The sequence below is a fragment of the Cherax quadricarinatus genome, chromosome 69, assembly GCF_038502225.1.
Source record: "Cherax quadricarinatus isolate ZL_2023a chromosome 69, ASM3850222v1, whole genome shotgun sequence".
Taxonomy (NCBI): domain Eukaryota; kingdom Metazoa; phylum Arthropoda; class Malacostraca; order Decapoda; family Parastacidae; genus Cherax; species Cherax quadricarinatus.
The window spans coordinates 23,896,036-23,915,812 of NC_091360.1; the positions used below are offsets into that span (position 1 = coordinate 23,896,036).

The window sequence follows — 19,777 nt, forward strand, 5'->3', positions numbered from 1 at the left end:
TTACTAGAAAAATAAAAAAAATAAAAAAGAAAAGAAAAAAGTATAAAAAACGTAAAATAAAGAAATGCGATTTTGTGGAAGTCACTGATGTTGCCGCCACCTGGTCATTTTGGGTCAACTTCACGCCTCTGTATCTCGGTAAGTACTGATCAGAACATTTTTTTTTTATTTTATTACCTTCATAAAACTGTCTAATTCTGCAAGAAAAAAAATTTTTTTTTTCCTTTTTCAAAATTTCTTGGGACACTGGGGCACCCATTGAAATTCTGCCTCTGGACCCTGAAAGGGTTAATATTTAGTTTAGGGTGAGATGGTTTTTGAGAAGAGACTTGAATTGATGTTCAGACTGGGTTACTTTAGTATTTACTGGTAATGAGTTCCAAATTTTTGGCCCTTTATGTGCATAGAGTTCTTACATAGTGTGGTAAGGACACGGGGTACATCAAAAAGTGATCTGTGTCTTGTGTTATGATCATGTGTCCTATTAATGTTTTTGAGAAGTTTGAGTGAAGGGTTTATGTTTGAGTGTAGTGTTCTATGCATGTAGTAGGCACAAGAATAAGTATGGATGTTCTTTACAGTGAGTAGTTTTAAACCTCTGAATATTGGTGGAGTATGCTGTCTGGAGTGGAAATTTATCATCATTCTGACTACAGCCTTTTGCTGGGTTATTAGTGGTCTTAGGTGATTTAATGTTGTTGATCCCCAAGCACAAATTCCATAAGTGAGATAAGGGTAGGTGAGTGGGTGATACAGTGCAAGGAGAGCTGATTGTGGAACACAGTACTGTATCATTGATAGTATGCCTACTGTCTATGAGATTTTCTTGGAAATTTGTTGTATATGGGTCTGGAATTTAAGACTACTGTCAAGGTGGATTCCTAGGAATTTTCCCTCTGTGCATCTTGTGATGGGTGATTCATTTGTAGCTCTTGTTTCCAAACTGAATGAAATAGGTTTTGTCAGTATTGAGTGTAAGCTTGTTAGTCATCATCCCGGTAGACATTTTCTGCAATTCAGCATTAACAGTGTTGGCCAGTATGACTGGGCTTGTGTGAGAGAAGACATATGTTGTGTCATCTGCAAATAATATGGGTTTGAGTAGTTGTGATGCATTCAGTAGGTTATTGATGTAAATGAGAAAGAGGAGAGGGCCAAGGACACTTCCCTGTGGGACACCAACCGTAATTGGTTGTGTGGAAGAGTTAGCTCCATTTGTGTACACATACTGGCTTCTGTTACTGAGGTATGACTAGGTAATTGGGGGAGTGCCCTTTTATACCGTAGTGTGTTAATTTTATGTACAGCAAATCATGGTTGACTGAATCAAAAGCTTTAAGTAAATCAATAAAGATTCCTAGCGGGACTTCTTTCTTCTTGAGAGTGGTGTATATTAGTTCTAGCATGTGTGCAATAGCATCATTTGTGCTTTTATAAATCCTGAATCCAAACTGAGAGGGGTTGAGTAAATCTTGAGAGATGAGGTAGGAAAAGATCTGCCTATGAATTAATTTTTCAAAGATTTCAGAGGGCAGAGGTAAGTTAGATATTGGTCTATAGTTATTCAAGTCTGTTTGATCGCCTCCTTTGTGAATCATTGTGACCCTCACTATTTTGAGAATTGATGGGAAGGTTGAGGAGTCATTAGATTTGTTAAAGAGTGTTGCAATAATTGGTGACAGTACTTAAGAAGCTTTTTTGTACATAAAAGGTGGTAAGTTATTTATATCTCCTGCCTTGTTTTTAAGGGTGTTGATGATGAGCGAGACTTGTTGGGTTGGTTGGAGCTAGGAATAGTGTATTCAGGGAGGTACCCGTGAGGTAGTCTGATGGACAGGCATTTGAGCTTTGGATTTTGCTCACTAGATTCTTTCCTATGGTGGAGAAGAAAACATGGAATGTTTGCTGTTTCAGCTGGTAGGAGTAGGGGTTCATCTGAATTTGTTAATTTGAGTGTTTTGTTTTTAGATATCTTTTTAGTTCCTAGAATTTCAGATAGGGTTTTCCAGGTCTTTTTCATAGCACCTTTTATGTTATGTAATCTGTTCTCATAATACAGTTTTATTGACCACCTTATCAGGCTGGTAAGGATTGATATCAGAGTAATGTTTAAGATAAACCATACCACGGGTGGGGTTTGAACCCATTGTCAGTCTCTCTCAAAGCTCCAGACCGTCGCGTTAGCCACTGGGCCAGCTAGCTTCCATAAGATTCATCCAACTAGGTATATTTCTACACCATAGGAAGGTTAGCATAGGCACCACTGTGACCACAAATGCAAGTTTTTACAGACTAATCTCCTGCTAGGATGGCCAGAATGAACTCTAGCTCAAGCCCCCTCAAAGCCGTCAACATGACTCTCAAAATCGTAATGACACGATTGCAAACAAACCATACCACGGGTGGGGTTTGAACCCGCAATCAGAGAGTCTCAAAACTCCAGACCATCGCATTAGCCACTGGGCCAGCTAGCTCCAATAAGATTCATCCAACTAGGTAAATTTCTACACCACCCGTGGTATGGTTTGTTTGCAATCGTGTCATTACGATTTCGTGAGTAACGTTTAGGATAGTCTCTGGTTATTTGACCCATTCTATACTGTTGTTCATATAGGTGCTTTGTGTTAATGGATTTAAGGATGCTGGGTGTTAGCCAGGGACTGTTTAGTCTCTTAGCTGTGATCTGTTTAGTTTTTTAGGGGTAATGCTTGTTACAGAGGTAATGGTTTTTTTGTAGAAAATATTAATACATTCATCAGTATTTGTATGTTTCTAGCTCATTATTCCAGTCAATATTACTCATAACTGTTATAAAGTTATTAACTGCTGTCTCATTATGTAGTCTGAAGGTAACTTTAGTAGTGTCTCACGAAATCGTAATGACACGATTGCAAACAAGCCATACCCCGGCCGGGATTGAACCCGCGGTCAGACTCTCTAACCGCAGGTTCAATCCCGGCCGGGGTATGGTTTACTTTAGTAGTGTCTTGGGGCAATTTACCTAGGTTGGTTATGAGAAAGGTAGGGTAGTGGTCTGTGGTGTTATCTGTGAAAATGCCTGATTTTGAAGGGGATATGGTATAGTCCAGATGTGGTTTAATGAGGAGACACTTGTCTCGGAGATTCTTGTGGGTTTTGATATGGTTGGTAGCAACAAGCAATTACTCAGTGTTTGTGAATTCGGTTACTTGTGGGTCCTGGTTATGTAGGAGATTTACGTTGAAATCTCCTGTAAGCAGTAAGTGGTCTTTGCTCATGTGTGCATCAGTTATCACATTTCCTAATTTCTCACTAAAATGGTAAATGTTTGACTGTGGTACTCTGTAGATGTTTATGACTGTGAGGGGGTTTTTGCAGGTCTTTTGATTTAAATTTAGCTATTATATATTCTCCATGTTCGTCATTCATTTACAAACCCCAGCACATACAATTTAAGGTAAGAAATACAGTGGACCCCCGGTTAACGATATTTCTTCACTCCAGAAGTATGTTCAGGTGCCAGTACTGACCGAATTTGTTCCCATAAGAAATATTGTGAAGTAGATTAGTCCATTTCAGACCCCCAAACATACACGTACAAACGCACTTACATAATTGGTCACATTCGGAGGTAATCGTTATACGGGGGTCCACTGTACTATTATTTCTGCTACAGTTATAGTCATAAGCAGTACAAACAACAAAATACATCACAACAATGAACTAAAAATATATATTCACTCTTACTTTTGTACGATCTGGAGGTCTAAAAGTAAGTTGTTTGAGGGGGAAGCTCGCATCCTGAATTTTTACTTGCATTCAGAAACAAAAAATCAACTGAGCGACTGCTCATATCCTGAAAAACTTGTATGGTGAGGCACTCGTAAGCCAAGATTCCATTGTATTTTGGCACTCATACTGGTCAGACAGCCCGTTATAAGTCCGGGTCATTAGTAAACGAGTATGTCGCTAAGTGAGGAGAGGCCGTACACACTCCTCTGGGTTTACTTCTATTATATATTTTCTTAATAGTTCTTGTTTTTGTTTATTTCTGCTTTTCTCCATGGAAAAGTGGAACAGAATTCTTCCTTCGCCAAATGGACAAATAGAACCCTGTACCACCTAGGAGGAGGTATGTACTCGCCCATGAGTAACTTTCTAGCTAGGACAGTATACAGTGGACCCCCGGTTAACGATTTTAATCCGTGCAAGAGGGGTAATTGTTATGCGAAATAATCGTTATGTGAATGAATTTTCCCCATAAGAAATAATGGAAATAAAATTAATCCGTGCAAGACACCCAAAAGTATGAAAAAAAAATTTTTTTACCACATGAAATATTAATTTTAATACACACAAACTGAAAAAGGCATGCACACTTACATGACACTTACTTTTATTGAAGATCTGGTGATGATTGATGGGATGGGAGGAGGGGAGAGCATTATCTTCTTACTGTTTAGAAGGGGAATCCCCTTCCATTACGACTTGAGGTAGCAAGTCCTTTTCTGGGGTTACTTCCCTTCTTCTTTTAATGCCACTAGGACCAGCTTGAGAGTCACTGGACCTCTGTCGCACAACAAATCTGTCCATAGAGCTCTGTACCTCCCGTTCCTTTACGATTTGTCTAAAATGGGCCACAACATTGTCATTGAAATAGTCACCAGCACGGCTTGCAACAGCTGTGTCAGGGTGATTTTCATCCATAAAGGTTTGCAGTTCAACCCACTGTGCACACATTTCCTTAATCTTTGAAGTAGGCACAATGGATTCCACAACTGGCATAGGCTTCTCAGGGTTAGCCCCAAACCCTTCAAAATCTTTCTTAATTTCCATACTAATTCTCACCCTTTTTACCACAGGGTTGGCACTAGAAGCTTTCTTGGGGCCCATGGTCACTTATTTTCCAGAAACAGCACCGAAAACACTGTAATAATACGAAATATTCCGAGTGTATGCTTGGATGTTACCGCGGAGGCTGGCTGGTAAACAATGGGACGGGCGGCACATGTGAGGCTGGCTGAGGGCACATTGGACGCGTCTCGGACGAAAATCGGTGAGCGGGTTTTTAATCGGTATGCGCGGCAAAAATTTTGCGATAAAAGTAAGCGGTATGCGGAAAAATCGCTATGTGATGCCATCGTTATGCGGGGGTCCACTGTAAACTCGCTCATACTTATCCATACTGTCCTAGCTAGGACAGTATGGATAAGCAGGTACATTATGGACCTCCTAGGATGGATAAGCAGGTACATTATGAATCTAGGATGGATAAGCAGGTACATAAACACTAACCTTCTTTGTTTCATATGGAGGCTGGTTTTTATTCCTAAATTTCTTCTTCTTCCGTCCAAATTCATCAAACTCGTCATCGGATTCTTCACGATGGATGTACTCCACTCCCTCCCTCTCGTTAAATCCTCCTCCGTAACCTGTGCGCTCCTCCAGGTCTCCAAACTTGGGAGCATTGCACATGTTGCAGGTCTGTCGTCGAGCCCAGTTGACATTGCCACACCTGCAATGACAAGTGAAGTTCAACAACTTCACTTATAATGACTTCATTACAGTAATACCTCAGCTCCATAACACATTACCTCAGCACTTAACTACTGGTAATACCTCAGTTCCATTTTTTATTTTGTTTTTATTTTTTATTTGGACATGATACATAGTAGTACAAAGAAATATAGTGATTGGGTGTACATGCCAAAAGCCCCTTGTATGCAGAGCATTATGGGCAGGCTTAAAATTAACTTAAGATTAACTAAGCAATGATATATTCAGGAGTAAAAATTACAGTAAACAAATTACAACATGAAGTACAAATGAGTATTTCAAATAAGAAACTTAAAGTTGTACAAATTTGTAGCATAACAATGTATAATATAATCGAATCAAATCGAGTAAAATCAACGATTTGTAGTGCATAACAGGTCATATAGTCATTAGATGAGTTACTGTGCATTCAACAGAATGGAGTATTCTGTTAGGTAATGTAGTTAAAAAAACAGTTTGATAGGGTCTCAGGTTATACATTTATGAGATTCAGTTATTCAGTATTCATTTAGTTGTGGTTGAGTAAGTGGTTTTTAAGAAGAGTCTTGAATTGATAAACAGTCAGTATTTCTTATATATTCCCAGGTAATGAATTCCAGATTTTTGGGCCTTTTATGTGCATTGAGTTTTTACATAGTGTGAGATGGACACGGGGAACATCAAAGAGTGATCTGTGCCTTGTGTAATGGTCATGTGTTCTGTTGAGGTTGTTAAGAAGTTTGAGGGGAGGGTTTATATCTGAGTTTAGTGTTCTATGCATGTAGTAGGCGCAATAATAAGTATGGATGTTTTGTACGGTGAATAAGTTTACTTTTGAATACTGGTGGAGTATGCTGCCTGGAGTGGGAATTTGTTATTCTGACTGAAGCCTTTTGCTGGGTAATTAACCCTCTCAGGGTTTCGGCCGTACTAGTATGGCTTACGAGTCAAGGTTTTTGACGTACTAGTACGCCTAAATTCTAGCACCCTCATATCTAGTGAGAGAAAGCTGGTAGGCCTACATATGAAAGAATGGGTCTATGTGGTCAGGGTGACCGGTATAAAAAAAATCCTGCAGCACAGTGTGTAATGAGAAAAAAAAAAAAGTTGACCGTGTTTTTGGATTAAAACGGCGACTTAGCACTGCATTTTTGTATGGTATTTATTGTTGTATTCTAGTTTTCCTGGTCTCATTTTATAGAATGGAAGACATATTACAGAAATTGAGATGATTTTGACTGGTTTTACAAAGAAAAGTACAGTGGACCCCCGGCATTCGATATTAATCCATTCCTGAGAGCTCATCGAATACCGATAATATCGAAAACCGAATCAATTTTCCTCATAAGAAATAATGGAAATCAAATTAATCCGTGCAAGACACCCAAAAGTATGAAAAAAAAAAAATTTTACTACATGAAATATTAAGTTTAATGCAATAGAATAATTACAATAACAATAAAATAATTGACACTTGCCTTTAATGAAGATCTGGTGATGACTGATGGGAAGGGAGGAGGGGAGAGAAGTTAGTGTTTAGAAGGGGAATCCCCTTCCATTAGGACTTGAGGTGGCAAGTCCTTTTCTGGGGTTACTTCCCTTCTTCTTTTAATGCCACTAGGACCAGCTTCAGAGTCACTGGATTTCTGTCGCACAACATATCTGTCCATAGTGGCCTGTACCTCCCGTTCCTTTATGACATTCCTAAAGTGTTTCACAACATTTTTAGTGTAATAGTTACCAGCACGGCTTGCAATAGCTGTGTTAGGGTGATTGTCATCAAAAAAGGTTTGCACTTTAAGCCACATTGCACACATTTCCTTTATCTTTGAAGTAGGCAACTTCTTCAATTTCTCTCTCCCCTCCTCCGAAGCAGTTTCCTCAGGTGTGGCCTCTTGCTGTTGAAGATGATCTAGCAGCTCATCAGTGGTTAGTTCTTCACTGTCCTCCTCCACCAACTCTTCCACATCCTCCCTGCTAACCTCCAACCCCAAGGACTTCCCCAATGCCACAATGGATTCCTCAACTGGCATAGGATTCTCAGGGTTAGCTTCAAATCCTTCAAAATCCCTTTTGTCTACACATTCTGGCCACAGTTTTTTCCAAGCAGAGTTCAAGGTCCTCTTAGTCACTCCCTCCCAAGCCTTACCTATAAGGTTTATACAATTGAGGATATTAAAGTGATCCTTCCAAAACTCTTTTAGAATCAGTTGAGTTTCTGTGGTCACTATAAAGCATTTTTGAAACATAGCTTTTGTGTACAGTTTCTTGAAGTTGGAAATGACCTGCTGGTCCATGGGCTGCAGGAGAGGAGTGGTATTAGGAGGCAAAAACTTGACCTTAATGAAGCTCATGTCCCCAGAAAGTCACTCTGCCACATCTGTAGGATGACCAGGGGCATTGTCTAATACCAGGAGGCACTTAAGGTCTAATTTCTTTTCAGTTAGGTAATTTTTCACATTGGGGGCAAATGCATGGTGTAACCAGTCAAAGAAAAAGTCCCTAGTGACCCATGCCTTACTGTTTGCCCTCCACAGCACACACAAATTAGCCTTGAGGACATTGTTTTTCCTGAACTCTCTGGGAGTTTCAGAGTGATACACCAATAAAGGCTTCACTTTGCAATCACCACTAGCATTGGCACACATCAACAGAGTAAGCCTGTCTTTCATAGGCTTATGTCCTGGGAGTGCCTTTTCCTCCTGAGTAATGTAGGTCCTGCTTGGCATATTCTTCCAAAACAGGCCTGTTTCGTCGCAATTAAACACTTGTCCAGGTTTCAGTCCTTCACTGTCTATGTAATCCTTGAATTCCTTCACATATTTTTCAGCTGCTTTTTGGTCCGAACTGGCAGCTTCACTATGACTAATCACACTATGTATGCCACTACGATTCTTAAATCTTTCAAGCCAACCTTTGCTGGCCTTAAATTCACTCACATCACCACTAGTTGCAGGCAATTTCTTTACCAAATCATCAAGCAACTGCCTAGCCTTTTCACAAATGATCGCTTGAGAGATGCTATCTCCTGCTATCTGTTTTTCATTTATCCACACCAATAACAATCTCTCAACATTTTCTAACACTTGCGGTCGCTGTTTCGTAATCACAGTTGCACCTTTTGCAAGAACAGCTTCCTTGATTGCCATTTTCCTGATCACTATAGTAGAGATGGTTGATTGGGGTTTATTACACAACCTAACCAGCTCCGACACACGCACTCCACTTTCGTACTTTGCAATTACAGTGGACCCCCGGTTTACGATCAGCTCCAATGCGACCAATTATGTAAGTGTATTTATGTAAGTGCGTTTGTATGTGTATGTTTGGGGGTCTGAAATGGACTAATCTAATTCACAATATTCCTTATGGGAACAAATTCGGTCAGTACTGGCACCTGAACATACTTCTGGAATGAAATAATATCGTAAACCGGGGGTCCACTGTATCTCTTTCTTCATTTCATAAGTCATTAGTGACTTTTTTCTCAAAGGGTTGGCACTAGAAGCTTTCTTGGGGCCCATGGTGACTTATTTTGCAGAAAGAAGCACCAAACACAGCGATAATATGGATAATATGGAATGTACCGAATGTATCCTTAGATGCGCGCACACTGGCTGGTTTGTAAACACTGGCACACACAGGGCAGTTCAGGCCACACGTGGATACGTCTCGTACGAATCGTATCAAATACCGGGTTTTCAATCGAATACCGAGGAAAATTTTTTGTGATACAGTGGACCCCGCATAACGATATTAATCCGTTCATGAGAGCTCATTGTTATGCGAAATTATCGTTATGCGAATGAATTTTCCCCATAAGAAATAATGGAAATCAAATTAATCCGTGCAAGACACCCAAAAGTATGAAAAAAAAAAATTTACTTTTTTGGGTTATCCTGGGTGGTTAACCCTCTGGGGTTAATTGTTTCTTGGTATTCTCAATAAGCCACACCAACAACGGAGCTACAGCAGCAGCAGCAGCTGACAGTGCTGCTACAGCAGCAGCAGCAGCAGCAGCAGCAGCAGCAGCAGCAGCAGCAGCAGCAGCAGCTGACAGTGCTACAGCAGCAGCAGCTGACAGTGCTACAGCAGCAGCAGCTGACAGTGCTACAGCAGCAGCAGCTGACAGTGCTACAGCAGCAGCAGCTGACAGTGCTACAGCAGCAGCAGCTGACAGTGCTACAGCAGCAGCTGACAGTGCTACAGCAGCAGCAGCAGCAGACGGTACTACAGCAGCAGCAGCAGCTGACGGTGGTACAGCAGCAGCAGCAGCAGCTGACAGTGGTACAGCAGCAGCAGCAGCTGACAGTGCTACAGCAGCAGCAGCTGACAGTGCTACAGCAGCAGCAGCAGCTGACAGTGCAGCAGCAGCAGCAGCTGACAGTGCAGCAGCAGCTGACAGTGCAGCAGCAGCAGACAGTGCAGCAGCAGCAGCAGCTGACAGTGCAGCAGCAGCAGACAATGCTACAGCAGCAGCAGACGGTACTACAACAGCAGCAGCAGCAGCAGCTGACGGTGGTACAGCAGCAGCAGCAGATGGTGCTACAGCAGCAGCAGCAGCTGACAGTGCTACAGCAGCAGCAGCAGCTGACAGTGCAGCAGCAGCAGCAGACAGTGCTACAGCAGCAGCAAACGATGCTACAGCATCAGCAGATGGTACTACAGCAGCAGCAGCAGCTGACGGTGGTACAGCAGCAGCAGCAGCTGACGGTGCTACAGCAGCAGCAGCAGCAGCTGACGGTGCTACAGCAGCAGCAGCAGCAGCAGCTGACAGTGCTACAGGAGCAGCAGCATCAGCAGTTGACCATGGTACCACAGTATTTCGATAATATTTCTCACCCTTTTTACCACAGGGTTGGCACTAGAAGCTTTCTTGGGGCCCATGGTCACTTATTTTGCAGATAAAATCACCAAAAACACTGTAATAATACAAAATATTACGATTGTATGCTTGGATGTTACCGCGGAGGCTGGCTTGTAAACAATGCCACCGGCGGAACATGTGAGGCTGGCTCAGGCCGCACATTAGACGCGTCTCGGACGAATAGTGTCGAGCGGGTTTTTTAGCGGTATGCGAGGCAAAATCTTAGCGATAAAATGTATCGGTATGCGGATTTAACGTTATGTGATGCCAACGGTATGCAGGGGTCCACTGTATATTGCATCGAATACCGGATTTATCGAATACCGATGCCACCGAATACCGGGGGTCCACTGTACCTTGAAATTGAGCTCAAAGTAGCAGAATTGTTTGATTTTTACCAAAGTTCAAAGGTAAACAAATCATGCTATGCGTCCAATACACATCAACTGGTGAGTCTAATATTCTTTCACAAGTGCGCTGATATTATTTATACCATTTCTACACCAATGCAGTAGTCTGCATAACAGTGAATCTTCTATTTTTTGTGAGAATAAAAATTCAACATGGAAAGCAAAAGAATGTAAGAGGGACATGGGGACGTGACTAATGAACAGAGGAAATGTTATTTTAGTGCCAGGAATGTCTTTCTTATTTATTCTGGACCCTATTCGGAAATTGGCATCTTTTGAAATTTGTGTGAAATTGGTAAAATTGCTAAATTCTGACCACTGTATTGGATAGCTGAAATTGGTAAATGGGTGGTTTCTTGTACTCATTCGATAGAAAAAATGGAATTCTAGCAAAATAGTTGTGATTTTTGCCGACAAGTATACCGAATTGGCCGAAAATAGGGCTCAAAGTGGGCAAAATCGCCAATGCGTAAACATTGTCAAGACCGCTAACTTCGCGAGAGCATAATTCCGTAAGTTTTCCATCAAATTTCATATTTTTGGTGTCATTATGATCGGGAAAAGATTCACTATCTTTTCATAAGAAAAATTTTTTTTTTTTTTTTTTTGAAATTTGGCCGACCCTGAGAAGAAGTCTCTGAGAGGGCCTGTTGACCCTGAAAGGGTTAATGGTCTGAGGTGATTTATTGTTGTTGAGCCCTATGCACAAATTTCATATGTGAGATAGGGGTAAATGAGTGCGTGATATAGGGCCAGGAGGGCTGATTGTGGAACAAAGTACCGTATCTTCGATAGTATGCCTATGGGCTTGGAGATTTTCTTGGAAATTTGTTGTACATGTGTTTGAAATTTGAGCCTATTATCAAGGTGGATTTCTAAGAATTTTCCCTCTGTGAGCTTTGTGATAGTTGATCCTTTTATCATTATGTTAAGAGGAACATCTGTAGTTCTGTTCCCAAACTGAATGAAATAGGTTTTGTCACTGTTGAAAGTAAGTTTGTTAATCATCATCAAGGTAGATATTTTCTGTAATTCGGTATTTACAGTATTGGCTAGCATGACTGGGCTTGGGTGAGAGAAGACTTATGTAGTGTCATCTGCAAATAGTGTGGGTTTGAGTAGTTGCAATCCATTTGGTAGGTCGTTTATGTAAATGAGAAAGAGAAGAGGGCAAAGGACACTTCTCTGTGGGACACCAACTGTAATTGGCTGTGTGGAAGAGTTTGCTCCATTTGTGTACACATATTGGTTTCTGTTGCTAAAGTATGACTTTAGGTAGTTGAGGGAGTGCCCTCTTATACCATAGTGAGACAATTTTATGTGCAGCAAATCATGGTCAACTGTATCAAAAGCTTTACGTAAATCAATGAAGGTCCCTAATGGGACTTCCTTTTTCTCGAATGCAGTGTATATTATTTGTTCTAGAATGTGTATACAGTGGACCCCCGCATACCGTCGCCATCACATAACGTACAATCCACATACCGCTCGCTTTTATCGCAAAAATTTTGCCTCGCATACCGCTCAAAAACCCGCTCACCGCTCTTCGTCCGAGACGCGTCCAATGTGCGCCCTTAGCCAGCCTCACATGTGCCGCTGGTGGCATTGTTTACCAGCCTGCCTCCACGGTAACATCCAAGCATACAATCGGAACATTTCGTATTATTACAGTGTTTTTGGTGATTTTATCTGCCAAATAAGTGACCATGGGCCCCAAGAAAGCTTCTAGTGCCAACCCTACAGCAATAAGGGTGAGAATTACAATAGAGATGAAGAAAGAGATCATTGATAAGTATGAAAGTGGAGTGCGTGTCGCCGACCTGGCCAGGTTGTACAAGAAACCCAAATCAACCATCGCTACTATTGTGGGCAACAGAAAGGCAATCAAGGAAGCTGTTCTTGCCAAAGGTTTAACTGTGTTTTCGAAACAGAGATCGCAAGTGATGGAAGATGTTGAGAGACTCTTATTGGTGTGGATAAATGAAAAACAGCTAGCAGGAGATAGCATTTCTCAAGCGATCATAAGCGAAAAGGCTAGGAAGTTGCATGAGGATTTAATTAAAAAAATGCCTGCAACTAGTGATGATGTGAGTGAATTTAAGGCCAGCAAAGGTTGGTTTGAGAGATTTAAGAAGCGTAGTGGCATACATAGTGTGATAAGGCATGGTGAGGCTGCCAGTTCAGACCACAAAGCAGCTGAAAAATATATGCAGGAATTCAAGGAGTACATAGACAGTGAAGGACTGAAACCTGAACAAGTGTTTAATTGTGATGAAACAGGCCTGTTTTGGAAGAAAATGCCAAGCAGGACCTACATTACTGAGGAGGAAAAGGCACTCCCAGGACATAAGCCTATGAAAGACAGGCTTACTTTGTTGATGTGTTCCAATGCTACTGGTGATTGCAAAGTGAAGCCTTTATTAGTGTATCACTCTGAAACTCCCAGACCGTTCAGGCAAAAGAATGTCCTCAAGGAGAATTTGTGTGTGCTGTGGAGGGCAAACAGTAAGGCATGGGTCACTAGGGACTTTTTCTATGACTGGTTACACCATGCATTTGCCCCCAAAGTGAAAGATTACCTAACTGAAAAGAAACTAGAACTTAAGTGCCTCCTGGTGTTAGACAATGCCCCTGGTCATCCTACAGACGTGGCAGAGCGACTTTATGGGGACATGAAATTCATTAAGGTGAAGTTTTTGCCTCCTAATACCACTCCTCTCCTGCAGCCCATGGACCAGCAGGTTATTGCAAACTTCAAGAAACTGTACACAAAAGCTCTGTTTGAAAGGTGCTTTGTAGTGACCTCAGAAACTCAACTGACTCTAAGAGAGTTTTGGAGAGAGCACTTTAATATCCTCAATTGTGTAAACCTTATAGGTAAGGCTTGGGAGGGAGTGACTAAGAAGACCTTGAACTCTGCTTGGAAGAAACTGTGGCCAGAATGTGTAGACAAAAGGGATTTTGAAGGGTTTGAGGCTAACCCTGAGAGAATTATGCCAGTTGAGGAATCCATAGTGGCATTGGGAAAGTCCTTAGGGTTGGAGGTTAGTGGGGATGATGTGGAAGAGTTGGTGGAGGAGGACAATGAAGAACCACTGATGAGCTGATAGATCAACTTCAACAGCAAGAGGCCAGACCTGAGGAAACTGGTTCAGAGGAGGGGAGAGAGAAATTGAAGAAGTTGCCTACTACAAAGATTAAGGAAATCTGTGCAAAGTGGCTTGAAGTGCAAACCTTCATGGATGAAAATCACCCTCACACAGCTATTGCAAGCCGTGTTGGCAACCTGTACACTGACAATGTTGTGAAACACTTTAGGGAAGTCATAAAGGAACGAGAGGTACAGGCCACTATGGACAGATATGTTGTGCGAAAGAAGTCCAGTGACTCTGAAGCTGGTCCTAGTGGCATTAAAAGAAGAAGGGAAGTAACCCCAGAAAAGGACTCGACACCTCAAGTCTTAATGGAAGGGGATTCCCCTTCTAAACACTAACACTCTCTCTCCCCTCCTCCCATCCCATCAATCATCACCAGATCTTCAATAAAAGTAAGTGTTATGTAATTGTGCATGCCTTTTTCAGTTTGTGTGTATTAAAATTAACATTCATGTGGTAAAATTTTTTTTTTTCATACTTTTGGGTGTCTTGCACGGATTAATTTGATTTCCATTATTTCTTATGGGGAAAATTCATTCACATACCGATCATTTCGCATAACAAAGAGCCCTCTTGCACGGATTAAAGTCGCTATGCGGGGGTCCACTGTAATAGCATCATTCGTATTTTTATTAGGTCTGAACCCAAACTGACGGGGTGAGTATGTTGTGGGAGATGAAGTAGGAAGAGATTCGCTTATGAATTAGTTTTTCAAAGATTTTAGAGAGAGGGTGTAAGTTGGATATTGGCCCATAGTTATTCCAGTCTGCTTGATCTCCTCCTCTATGTATTGGGGTAACCCTCGCTATTTTGAGAACTGTAGGGAAGGTAGAAGTTCGATGGATTTGTTAAAGAGTGTTGCAATGATTGGTGACAGCAATTTTGAAGCTTTTTTGTATATAAAGGGTGGTAAGGTATTTAAATCTTCTGTCTTGTTCTTTAGTGTGCTGATAATAAGGGAGACTTCTGTTGGGTTAGTCGGAGCTAGGAACAGTGTGTTCAGGTAGGTGCCAGTGAGGTAGTCATTGGCTGAGGTATTTGATTGGGTGAGGTATTTGATACGTGAGGTATTTGATACATTCTAGTTGGCCTGAGTAGTATAAAGCTGTGTCACCCCTTTGTTCATCTGGCCTACAGTTGTGTATGGCTGTGTAACCAGGAATGGGATAGACATCTGTAGTATCTGGCTTTAGCCAGGTTTCGGTGAGAGTAATGATGGACATACTGGTATGCAGGGAAGCTAGTAATGCTGTGAGGTCATCGTAATTTTGCTTAAAGATCTGACATTGTAGTTAAAGACAGTTATGTTGCTGTTGGCTCTGAGAAGTGCCTTTGTTTGTTCAGCTGTGTAGTGATTACAGTTGCTGTTTGATTCATTTAAGTCATTCAATAAGAGGTTGGTATCAGGATCAATGCTTGTAATCATAAGATTTATAGTGAATTTATAATTAGACTTAAGTATAAGACAATGTAAATATTCTAAAGCTAAAAAAATAACTCATTACCTCATTACTTCAGCCTTCCTCACTTACCCCTTCCTTGGGGTCTTATAATTGGGTCCCCTCAAATTGCTTTGAGGGGACTTGAGCTAGAGTTTGCCACAGCCACACTGGCGGGAGATTCAGCTGTAAAACCTGCATTTGTGGTCACAGTGGTGGCCCAGTCTACTCTCGCTATGGTGTATAAATATACCTAGTTGGATGAATCTTACTGTAGCCAGCTGGGATGTTACTGTAGCCAGCTGGGATGTTACTGTAGCCAGCTGGGATGTTACTGTAGCCAGCTGGGACAGTGCCCTGCAGTTTTATCACTCACTTGCCATGGGTTTTAACTCCACTCGTACAGATAATGTAGTTGACATGTAATAAAATATTAATAGGCACAACAGCAAGTCACTAACATGCAGTGCATTTCAGGCAAACTAATCCATACACTTAAAGACTAGTTTCTTAAATGTACAAAAAAAGAGGCAGCTTAACCCTTTTCAGGGTTGGTGCCATATTAGTACAGCTTACGTGCCAGGGTTGGTGCCATAATAGTACGAGTAAATTCTAGCAGCCTCAAATTAAGCGGGAAATGGCTGGTAGGCTTTGATGTGAGAGAATGGGTCTGCGTGGTTAGGGTGCACACTAGGAAAAAAATCGGGCACCCAGCAGTGCATTGTAGGAATGCCATTTCAGTACACCTTGTCCACCATGCCTCGCAGAAAGAAACTCCTCGCTCCTCAGCGAACTGGGGCACTTTTGTTCCCCAGTAACAGTTCAAATACAGATGAAAGTGTCAGTGAAGATGACTTTCAAGGTATTGTGGAGGTTGTGACCAAAACCAATGGCCATAGTACCGGTAATAGTGACAAAAACCAAGACAACCCTCAACCTTCAACCTCTGGTGATGGGGCGTCTTGTTCACATCCAGTTGTACCAAAACGAAAGAGGAAACTTGTATTTTCCCGTGTCCAGGACTCAGATGTGAGCAATGGTAATGATAGTGATAGTGAATATGAACTCCAAGCTCTTGAAAACAGTTCCAGTAGCGAGAGTGAAGTGGAATATGCCTCAGTGAAGTGTCAGTATATACGACAGTATATGTGCCATATCCTATTCCAAGGGTAAGGAGTACATCTCAGAGTACATCCTGTTGCCATACAACAGGACACAGATAGTGAAAATGAAGATGATAGTGTTGCAATTGGGTTGAGAAATGTGGATGTGGCAGCAGATGGTAGTGTTATATTGGTGCCAGCCATGAGGCACCAGCAGTGGGCCATGCTGGTACCCACACCACTGAGTCAGCTCAGCTACAACAAAGGCCACCCTCACCCACCCACCCACCACACCAACCTCCACAGCCACCTGTCAATATCCTGTGCCCATGAGCAAACCGCACCTGGGATTGGCAAGAAACTGGCAATTTTGTTCCCAATCCCCATCACTTTGATTAAAGTCAAAGTGGAATACGACCATCTTGTACACTTGGGAACAATGCCACTGAACTGGAATGTTTCGGGTCATTCTTTGACAAACCCCTGATGGAAATTATTGTCAGGGAAAGCAGAAGATACTGTACATCGATTACACCATGGCAAACACCAGTGGAGACAACTGTGGCCGAGATGTGTCTTTTCTTTGCCACAGTGGATGAGATGTATCTTTTCTTTGCCACATTAATGCTTATGCCACATGTGTACAAGCACAGTGCCAAATCATACTGGTCAACAGACCACTTGATTACAACCCCAGGTGTCAGTGATATTATACCAGTGAATCGATTTGTGCTACCATTATGTACGCTACACTTCTCAGACAAAACCAGGCCTGACAGAAACGACAGGTTATATAAGATTAGGAATGTGTTTGTGTATCTGAAACAGAAATTCAATATGTATTTTTATCCCTTCAGGAAGCTTGTTATTGACGAGTCTTTGATTCTGTTCAAAGGATGACTGTCGTTCAAGCAGTATATACCAAGCAAGAGGAAACGCTTTGGAATAAAGTTGTTTGTGCTTTGTGACTGCTACAGTGGTCTTGTATTGGATATTATTGTGTACACTGGAAGTAATATATTGCAAGTTACACCAGGAAGTTACTGGGTATCTCTGGTGATGTGGCTAGAACAATGATGGAACCATATCTTGGTAAGGGACATATATTATAGAATATTGATAACTGGTACACAAGCCCCTTACTCAGTGATTTTTTGCAAGTGAACATGACAGATGTGTGCGGTACAGTGCATGCAAATCGTAAGCATATGCCTAGGCTCTACGCAGGCACTCAGAGGTGAAGTGCAGGCATTTACTGCCAATGACATCATGGCATATCAGTGGCACGACAAATGAGATGTCACACTGTTGTCATCAGTTCACCCTAACGAAATGGCAGACACTGGCAGGCAGAATAGAGAGACCACTGAACCCATTCTAAAACCTGCAGTTGTGATGGACTACACCCTTAATGTGCATTCAGTGGACAAATGTTACATGCAGATTGGGTTTGCTGATTGTGTTCATGAGAGTTATAAGTGGCACATAAAACTCATTTTCCATATTCTGGACATTTCCATGCTCAATGCTTATAATATGTACAAGATGAGGACCAGAAACAAACCACCATATGGCAAATTTTGTCTATCATCAGACAAATAATAAAGTACCAATTTATGGTTAAGTAAACTTGTAGAACAAAATAACTCTGCATCAATAATGAGGATACTTAGCTTTGTTGCTGTCTACCCAATCGCAGCCTCCAACAATGGACACCTTCGATGTGAGACAGTTGTTCTACGACCACGTGGCTGAAGGGGACAAATGCATATAAGTATAATTACCCCTAGGGGTGTTGTGTCAGTATTTTATTGAATAACTGAATACTGACAAGAGCCTTATACTCACTTGTGTTGGGCTAAAAAGCCCACACCTTACTGCCGACTATATGATGATTTTGAACCCCTTGTGACACAAGAACTGCGCAGTTCCACGCATGACAAGCAACTTCAAAACCTACCTTACTCTTGTAGTGCGAGCTATGGTGTTGTATGCACCATCTTCGACAGATATGGGTGACTTGATAGAAGCTGAAGTGTCCTTGGATGTCCACGTCTTCCATTCAGTCTAGGAATACGCACAGTGGTACACTGTGTAAAAGATTTGTTCTTTTGACAGTGATATCATTACAGGAAGCTGGTCACACTTCTCTGTAATTGTTCTGCTGTGTCTGTTGAGATTCTTTTATGCACAACAACGCGCGGATCAGTGTTCTTCATTCATTATCCCGGCATTAATGTTTCCCCTGGCTGGGTTTAAAGTAATCTCGCCCGCGGCACCTCCATCTGCCCTTAGCTTGCCCTCAGCATCCCGACATACAAAAGAAGTGCCGATAAAGCGCATTTCCCTTGCTTGCCAAACTTCCACCATGAAGCAATGGAGAATGCTCGATTCTTGCTGTCTGGTCATAGATGTCAATGTACATCTTTAACATGGTAATAATGTGGATGCAGGATTTTCCTTGTCTTGCTAAGGTAAGAGATCTATTTTCTCTTATTAAACTACACGACTGCAACACTGGTCAGCCATGACGTGACTCACTGGTGTGCCCGGGTACAAACATGTATTCCTAATTACAGTGTTGCCCAAGAAGCTAGACACTATCAGCCCCTCTGGAGGACTGAGTCCCTCAGAGGGCTTAAAGGGCTGAAAGGGGTTGATACCCCCCATGAAGAAATTTTCTCCACACCAAGTAACAACACCTGTAATAGAAAACCGCCCACGAAATTATCAGCAACTACCCTCTCGTCTGAGGCCTAGTGATCACTACCTAGTGAAACTGCCTGCTACTGCTTTCAAGAAAAAGGCTCAGAAGAGGTGTTATGTCCGTAGACATACAAAAAAATACCCATAACAATGCAGACACACTTTTTATGTGTGAGGAGTGTTAAACACCCTTGTGCATGACACCATGTTTCAGAGAGTTCCACAGGCTGCAGAACTTCTAGGAACATGTCCAGTGACTGTATATGTGTATATATAATATAGAAAAATAGTAATAAACATTTAATATTGTTCGTTTGAGTAAACATGTTTTGTAAAGAATATAATGACAACAGTGTTTGTGCAGCTATTGTGTAGTATAGAAAGAGTACATATATACAAAATAGTCCTCATACTGGTCTCACAAGCCATAAAAGTTACTTTACAAGAAAAAATATTAATAGAAAAAAGTAGAAAAAACAAAATAAATGATTACCGGGTGACCGGCAGTCAGAGCTGTTGCCGTAAGCGGTTCAATTTCTGTCACCTTCACACCTCCACATCTCAGTAAGTATTGAGAGCAAAA

General features: G+C 41.6%; 1 protein-coding gene across 4 annotated transcripts in view; it reads right to left on the minus strand.

Annotated features, from left to right (window-relative positions):
- LOC128701884 (zinc finger Ran-binding domain-containing protein 2) overlaps window positions 1–19,777 on the minus strand; it is a 271,719-nt gene that overhangs the window by 166,884 nt on the left and 85,058 nt on the right. For all 4 annotated transcript variants that reach the window (XR_011393964.1, XM_070099877.1, XM_070099876.1 and 1 more), the window contains exon 4: window positions 5,275–5,494. Coding sequence is in view for 3 of the 4 variants with exons in the window: in XM_070099877.1 (XP_069955978.1) it covers window positions 5,275–5,494 (220 nt within the window). In the remaining variant the exon portion in view is untranslated. The remainder of the gene's footprint in view (window positions 1–5,274; window positions 5,495–19,777) is intronic.